General features: G+C 40.7%; 1 protein-coding gene across 2 annotated transcripts; it reads right to left on the bottom strand.

The window, feature by feature from the left end:
* Positions 1–815: 815 nt before the first annotated feature.
* Positions 816–8180, bottom strand: telo2 (TEL2, telomere maintenance 2, homolog (S. cerevisiae)). Of its 2 annotated transcripts, none has more exons than XM_056737693.1 (21): positions 8069–8180; positions 7536–7880; positions 7177–7457; positions 7042–7110; positions 6794–6941; positions 6466–6568; positions 5886–5954; positions 5657–5798; positions 5380–5516; positions 2990–3096; positions 2831–2911; positions 2663–2751; positions 2479–2570; positions 2278–2394; positions 2123–2194; positions 1881–2045; positions 1712–1800; positions 1545–1644; positions 1351–1415; positions 1148–1263; positions 816–1064 (listed from the first exon to the last, which is right to left on the bottom strand). In XM_056737693.1, exons 2-21 carry the CDS (start codon positions 7844–7846, stop codon positions 952–954), a joined length of 2466 nt encoding a protein of 821 aa, XP_056593671.1. In that variant the 5' UTR covers positions 7847–7880; positions 8069–8180; the 3' UTR covers positions 816–951. The 2 variants fall into 2 exon arrangements, with proteins under 2 accessions (XP_056593671.1, XP_056593670.1); XM_056737692.1 differs by having other exon boundaries at positions 8129–8158.
* Between the last annotated feature and the right edge of the window lie 40 nt (positions 8181–8220).

Here is an 8220-nt window from a genome sequence, read left to right as displayed (position 1 = left end):
TTTTAGAAAAGATTCCCTTACAAGCAATCAGGCACATGTTAATATGCAGACACATAAGTGGCTGTTTTTTTATAGGCCGCTGTGCGTACGTCTTCCGCCATATTGGAACAGTCAAAGTCGGCGTGTGATGGCTTGAAAGAACGTTGACTGTTGCAGCGTCCCAATTCACCACCATATACTATGTACTAAAAGTATGTGCTAATTTTGTTAGGGAAAAGTATTTACATTTTAGTGTAGCAAAACAATATGCACAAACTGGGACTAGGACTAGCAGGAAACGGAAGTGGCCTTTGTTGCTTAGACAACATTATGGCCATTAACGGTCACACAAATCAAAATACAGCTCTTCTTTCCATTTAAGTCTTTATTCATTCATTGTTTCATAAGTAATGTTAACTCTGTGCTCATATTTATTAATTTAGTGACGCATCAGTTATTTCATTTTATTAATGCAGTGGAGTGACACTTAAGTCTGCCTACTCGTAGTGAGTTGTGGGTAATATTAGCGTTAGAGTGTGCATCATTTTGCACTTCAAATTTCTACCTAAAATAGTAGACCATCAGAGAATCTTTTGAATATCTTTTTCAACATACTACGATTTGGGACATACCAATTCTATTTTCAAATCCTATTTAGGACAGATAATATGCAAATTGGGACAAAGCATGTGTCTGCAACTGTAATATCACACATGTAGTAATATCAAATGTTGTGTGCTGTTGCATAGACCTAAAAATTATAACTACTAAACTAACACAACACAATAAGAAGAAGGAATTAGCACAATATTAAATAGTCCATAGTTCAAAACATATGAAGACACTTTGACTCGTTTATTAAGGAATGTAAATTTGGTATAGGTTTTACAACATAAGTACAAAACAAAATTCAAGGAGCCATGTGAACATTATTATATGGAGACATTATACAATTCAGTGTGTGCAAGTGTGTCAAGTTTCCACATCTGGTAGCTGTAGTTGTGTTTTAAGGTTTTTGTCCAGTAGTATCAAACCCTGTACAGCCAAACTCCTGCAGTCTGTGTCACAATCATTCTCTGCCACATCTGCACAAAAACACATTACTGTCAATAACACACACACAGTCCTTACAAACATACAGAAAGAGAGAAATACAAATATTCTGTACCTGCTAGCCATGTTCGGGTCTCCATCAGGTCATCCCCTAGGTCTGTCAGTAAGTTGTCACTGGGCATGCTCAGAAACACAGCACACACTGCAAACATAACGCCTCTTCTCACCATCCTTCAGTAGTAGAGATCACAAGACAGAGTTAAAGCGAGAGAAACAAAGATGGCATGGAAGGTATTGCATACTGGAATACCAACTTACTGGTCAGTGTGGAAACGCACAGACCACACAAAGTCCAGCAGAGCTCTGCCCATCTGAGAGGCAACCTGTGACACACACACACACACTGATGCCTATACATAGTGCATACTGCGTAGTGCAGTGTGCAGAAAACCAGTATGGCAGACCATATGGTCACAGCATGTGTATATAGTGCATGAATGTGTGTAATATACCGGGGCGTTGATGGCCAAGTGCATGAGAAGTCCAAGTGTGTGAAGCAACCTTCCTAACACCAAATGATCCGTCCCCAGGAGGTCAAAGGTCACCTGTGACCTGAACGTAAACTAGAGGTGAATACCGGTAGTAAAAATTAAAAGCAAACATATGCATGTAAACACACCTGTCGTAGTTTCTAAGCAGAGGGAAGATGAAAGATCCGGCTACTGGAGCGTACCGGTTGGGAACGGCTTGAACCATCTGAGTCGCACCCTGAACGGAACAAACAAACAATAAATTATCAGACAAGACATTACTGATGCTAAACATGCACTTGTCTGCAAGAGCCTCACCTTGCTTATGCATCTTGTTTTGCTCTGAATCCGTTTCTCAACAATCTGCCGCCAGTGTGTGATGTCATCAGACTGATCCTGGGCCGCTACAGCAGCGATTGGCTGAGTTCCAGTGTGCTTGTTTGTGATTGGCGCAGACAATTCTTGGGCAGAGAGGGCCAAGACCTGTAAGAGATGCAGCACCTAATAGTGTCAGTAGTTTGCGTTAACCAAGAACTTATCAAATGTGATGTTGTTCTGACCTCCAGAATGTCCAGTCTCTGTCTCAGACTGTAGTTTAGTGAATAAAACTCGGTAGTCAAATACTCCACCACCTACAAAGCAGAAAGTTGTAAAGAGACAAAATTTGTACATGTACACTAAAACAGAGGTTCATAATGTCTATCTAATATTTTACCGGTTTGGTATCTGTAACCGTGAGAGCCACCATGGCGTTTTGCCGCAGCACCTGGAAACCTTCAGTGTTGTACCTGTCATCCAGGTGTAACAGCACCTTACTGAACTGGACGCTCACCTGTGACAGATAATCATCCACCCTCCTTAGAGAGCTATGAATAACACATGACCATCACGTGTGCTTTCTGTTACGACCACTGACCTCTTGTGTGGCTTTCCCTTTCCTTCTCAAAAGACTTTCAGCCGCATGGAGACTGAGCTCCACTCTTTCAGCATCATTAGATGACATCAAAGCTACAAATAAAGACACGGACAATATTGTTATTTTAATCAGGTGAAGCAATGTGAATAGGTGAATAATGTGTATGCGTCTGCTTTTACATTACCTTCCAGACAGTCTCGGACGTAACGGGGCGGAACTGATTTCTTCTTCTCTTGATCAGCCGACATGTCATATGGTGTTAGATCATCATCACTTAGAGAAAAAAGTAGTTGATGTCTTTAGTTATCAACACGCATTCAGGTGTGTTTGTAATGTTTGTAGACATGTGTACCTGTCTAACTCCGAATCACTGTCACGCCCAGACTGTGATGTCACGGACTGTGTCAAACTAGTCTCAGACTCTGGCTGAAGTCTGGAACAAAACCTAAGTCACGAAAATGTCATATATACACATATATTCCGGTAATCTGTGCGTTTGTGTGTGTTTGACCTCCTGGATTCATCAGATTGATGTTCAGGTTCAAACTCCTCACTGTCTTTGGTAGAAAGAGACTCCATGAGTGACTTCAGCTCTCTGATCTCCTCATCTGGCTCATACTAACAGAAAAAACTGCATTAAAATGTGCATCACATAGCAAATTAATCAAGGCATTAAACAATCTTGAATTCACAATTTAAAGGGACGGTTCAACCAAAAATGAATTTTCTTTTATCATTTATTCACCCTTGATTTGTTCCAAATCTGTAAAATAATAAATAAAGATATTGCGAAGAATGCTTGTAACCAAACAGTTCTGGCTTCCACTGACTACCATAGAAGCCAAAATGACAATGGTAGTCAAAAGTGCCCCAGAACTGTTTGCTGTCCTACATTCCTCAAAATATCGCCTTTTGTGTCAATTCAATTCAATTCAATTCAAGTTTATTTATATACAGTTGTGTTCAAAATTATTCAACCCCCACTGAAATTGATTCTTTTGGTCGGTTTGACATTGATTATGATCATTCAGTCATCCTGCTTACAATTAAATCAAAGAGGCATGCGTAGGTCAGACAAATATAACATAACATTTATAATGAAATAACCACAAATGTCTTTTCTGAGCTCACATCTTTATCAGTTTTATTCAACCCCCAAGTGACATTCAATCTTAGTACAACATCCTTTTACAGTTATAACAGCTTTTAAACGTGAAGCATAGCTTGACACAAGTGTCTTGCAGCGATCTACGGGTATCTTCGCCCATTCATCATGGGCAAAAACCTCCAGTTCAGTCACATTCTTAGGCTTGCGCACTGCAACTGCTTTCTTTAAGTCCCACCAGAGGTTCTCAATCGGATTTAAGTCTGGTGACTGCCATGGCCACTTCAAAATGTTCCAGCCTTTAATCTGCAACCATGCTCTAGTGGACTTGGAGGTATGCTTGGGATCATTGTCCTGTTAAAAGGTCCAACGTCTTCCAAGCCTCAGGTTTGTGACGGACTGCTTCACATTGTCATCCAATATCTCCTGGTACTGAAGAGAATTCATGGTACCTTGCACACGCTGAAGCTTCCCAGTACCTGCAGAAGCAAAACAGCCCCAAAGCATGATTGACCCCCCGCCATGCTTCACATTAGGCAAGGTGTTCTTTTCTTCATAGGCCTTGTTCTTCCTCCTCCAAACATAGCGTTGATCCATGGGCCCAAACAGTTCTAATTTTGTTTCATCAGTCCATAGAACACTATCCCAAAACTTCTGTGGTTTGTTCACATGACTTTTGGCATACTGCAGTCGACTCTTCTTATTCTTTGGGGACAGCAAGGGGGTGCGCCTGGGAGTTCTGGCATGGAGGCCTTCATTACGCAGGGTGCGCCGTATTGTCTGAGCAGAAACTTCAGTACCCACATCTGACAAATCTTTTCTCAGTTCCTCAGCAGTCACACGGGGACTTTTCTCCACTCTACGCTTCATGTAGCGCACAGCAGTCGAAGTCAGCATCTTCTTTCTGCCACGACCAGGTAACGTTTCAACAGTGCCCTTTGCCTTGAATTTGCGAATGATGCTTCCTATGGTGTATCTTGGTATGTTTGACATCTTTGCAATCTTCTTATAGCCATTGCCCTTCCTGTGAGAGTAATCACCTGTTCTCTTGTCTTCCTGGACCATTCTCTTGACCTCACCATGTTTGTAACCACACCAGTAAATGTCTAGAAGGAGCTGAGTATCACAGTCATTTTAAAGCTGCCTAATTGGTGCTTATTAGGCTTTATTGCTGCTCCCTGATATCCACAGGTGTTTTCAATACCTGATTGAAAACACTTCATTGAACCTCTGTTCTTCAGAGTGGTAGTCTTTAAGGGGTTGAATAATTATGTCAATGAAGAATTCACAAAAGAAACATTTACTACTGTATTACAAAACTAATTGATGTCATTTTAGTTGCATATGGTTCTTTAAGAAGTCCTTGTAGGATTTCATTCTGAATACAATTACAAATGTACACTAAATTCCCTAAAACCATTTACAGCATTGGGGGTTGAATAATTTTGAACACAACTGTAGCGCTTTTCACAATGTGTATTGTTTCAAAGCAGCTTTACAGGGGCAAACAGGAAAAACAGAAAAGTTAAAGACAGCACAGTGCATGGTATTTATACAACGAGTAAGATCATTCTAATAAATAATAAATAATTTCTAATTAAATAAATCAATGAATGAATGCAGTCTCCCGGTGAGCAGGCCAACACTTCCCTGCTGTGTTCAACCGAACAAAGAAAATTACAAAGACTAATTTTCCACAATGGTGGCCAAGAACTGTTTAAGTAAATAAAGTACAGAATTTTTATTTTTGGGTGAACTGTTCCTTTAAGAAGCATAAATGCGATCACAAAAATCACCTTGAATTTTAACTGTGAGCCTGGCACATCCAATCTTTGACTAAGACACTCTCCTACCACCATGCCCATCCGACGTATTCGTTCAATATTGCTGTCGAGTCGACACTGAACACCTCCCAGCATGCACTGCAGCATCTCTATAGAACGTAAATTCATAATAATAGACCAGAAAGAAGCAGCTAATAGGTGAAAAAGATCTTACTATAAAGTTTGTCAAAATGTTTGCAAACAGATTTCTTGGTTGTCATTTAAATTGAGACACATTTGTGTGTGTTACCTTCTCGTAGCTCCTCTATCTCTGAATGGTTGAGTAAAGCCACACAAAGCATTAAAGCCTTACTGACGTACAGCTGTTGTTCAACACACGTGTGTTTTATAGCACTGCTGTTACACCACACCTGACACACACTCCGCAGTACCTAAAAAAACACACACACAGATTATAAATAGTGTTATGAAAATTCTTATACACATCTATCTACTAAACAAGCAACGAGGTGTGAAACCTGTTTAAGCAGTGGACGGCGTTCCGCATTCAGAGCCAAATACCCAAGAAGTGATTTCAACAGTTGTGTCTGTCATCAAAAAAAGAGAGGAAAAAAATACAAAAGTTGCCCAATTGCAAATGTGATACAAATCATTTGAATACATTGTGTAGGCAAATTTTTGTGAGAGTTGTTTTTAATGTATTTCATGCTTACAAAAGTATTGTGTTTTTAAAAAAAAATAAACATGAACCCATACTGAGGGTCTTATGAATCTAGATACAAAATAAAAGTTTGTAAAAAGCTTAGTATCTCTAAGGATATTAGGACATCTTTAATACGTTTCGAGTTACAGGCACGCAAATGTTAGAAAAACAACACTAAAAAGTGCTTTCATTTCATGTTTGGGCTGTCACTGTTGGCATGTGATGCAACAAAGAATGGCTAAAGTCAAGATATTGTCCTAGTAGATCTACCAATCTGTGTGGAAAAAGATGCTGACTGATGAAGAATACTGTATTATTTAATAAATATTCATCTATGGCATTTGGACTTTTGGTGTTTTTTTATGTGTAATTGATGCGTTGCCCCAGCAACTCACCGGGTGCTGATACTGCTGTAACACAAGCTTATGAGTGAGAACAAACTGAGCTTTCTTATTGGTCACAACCAGATTTCCCATCAGCCTGGAAACTACAGCTGCCCTGAGAACCACAAATTTCATTTATTTGGTAGTCGCATTTAAACAATCTCAAAGTTGACCGAAGTGCCTCCCATCAAACAGCATATCAGAATATTACTGAAAATACCAACCAACAGGATCAAACAAACAACTTGATATAAATCAAACAAAATAAAAACTAACATTTAAAGAAAACTAACTAAATCCTACACATACATCTCCCATCACTCACGAACACACCACTGACCCCCTGAGGTTGAGTATGAGTCCTGTGATGACAGACTCCATGCACCGTTCTGGAATTTTCTCCAGGAGTTTCTGCATCACGCGCTGCCATAATGGGTCCGTGCGGGTCAGGGAAGAAAGCCGTGGAACCAGCGCCGCGAAAATAAATGCTGCACACAGATACCATTGACACAGACGGATAAAATGTGACCTGCTTAGCCTTAAAAGTGATGATGCTGGAATATGTTTATCAACAAGAATAAAACTTACAGCTGTGTCCTTGTATACAAACTTTTCCCAACACCTGAGCCACAAACCCAAGAGAACAGTCTTGACCACCTAAAACAGAGTCACACATAAATAATGTGTTGTTGATGTGTGTGTGTGTGTGTGTCTGTGTGTTACCTCTGAGGGCCTGGCATGTCTTTTCGAGCGTGCAGAGTATGTTGGTAGCGAGCAGTGGGTAGTATTGTTGTGGTAAGAAGGCATCAGGTGTTTTTGTGTGGAGACGGTTTGATGTGATGGAGGGTAAAGCTGCAAGATGACCAATGACAGTCTCCGTGAGCTGAGAGGAGTCTGAACAAACTCCGCCCACTACACACCTGGACCACAACAAAGCCTCCAGACGACCCACAGAGAGGAACTTCTCCAGAACAGACACACATCGATCCAGACCCGCACATTCTCTGTGTGTGTGATGGGGGAAAGAGGTCTATGAATAAAACATAATGAGACAGAAAGGTAGCGACCAGACAGACACTCACTCTGTGGAGCTGATGGTGTCCAGCAGAACCAGTAATGTCTGGTCCGGTGGACCTGTGAACACAAACTCGTGCCACGGTCTCCCGACTTCATCATCATCACTTAAACTCCTGAACCACTGACAGCTTCTCGCGCTCACCAACACCTGAAGCGCGTGTGTGTAGTGCAGACGCGTGAACTCGGCGTTCTCCAGGAAACTTGTGAGCGTGCTGAGCGAGTTTGCGATCTCCCGGGGGTCTCGTGAGGTGGAGAGTGTCCTCAGGCACGAGCCCGCCTGCAGCCGCATCGGAACCTTCGAACCGGCGGATTCCATGTTTGCATCCAGCGTCACTGTAGACTGTATTGCACTGTAACGTGTTATTTAAAGAATATATTTTATGCAAATGAACGAGGCTGATCATATCTGGATCATTTCATACCAAGCATATTTCATACCAATTAAACAAATTATGCAAGAATCAAAGCTACATTTATACTACATGATATCAATGATGTACTATATTATACCATTAAAAACGCGATTGAGTACACATACTTGTTTTTTTTTTCATTTAGTTGAGTGATTACATATTTTTAAAAATAAAAATGAGCATACAATAACTCAAGCATCGTCCATGTTGACAAATCCCACGCGCGTGCGCACAAAATAAAAGTCCGTCTAGATGCAGATATGCAGAAACAAAGTTC

This window comes from Triplophysa dalaica, chromosome 23, assembly GCF_015846415.1.
Source record: "Triplophysa dalaica isolate WHDGS20190420 chromosome 23, ASM1584641v1, whole genome shotgun sequence".
NCBI lineage: Eukaryota > Metazoa > Chordata > Actinopteri > Cypriniformes > Nemacheilidae > Triplophysa > Triplophysa dalaica.
Note: the sequence above shows the minus strand (reverse complement) of the source record. Positions and strands in the feature narration are given on the sequence as shown.

Coding starts and splice junctions, on each gene's coding strand:
- telo2 (XM_056737692.1), bottom strand. Junction 5,517..5,656: donor GATAGAGGAGCTACGAGAAG/GTAACACACACA, acceptor TACGTTCTATAG/AGATGCTGCAGTGCATGCTG. Junction 2,571..2,662: donor CGTCCGAGACTGTCTGGAAG/GTAATGTAAAAG, acceptor CTTTATTTGTAG/CTTTGATGTCATCTAATGAT.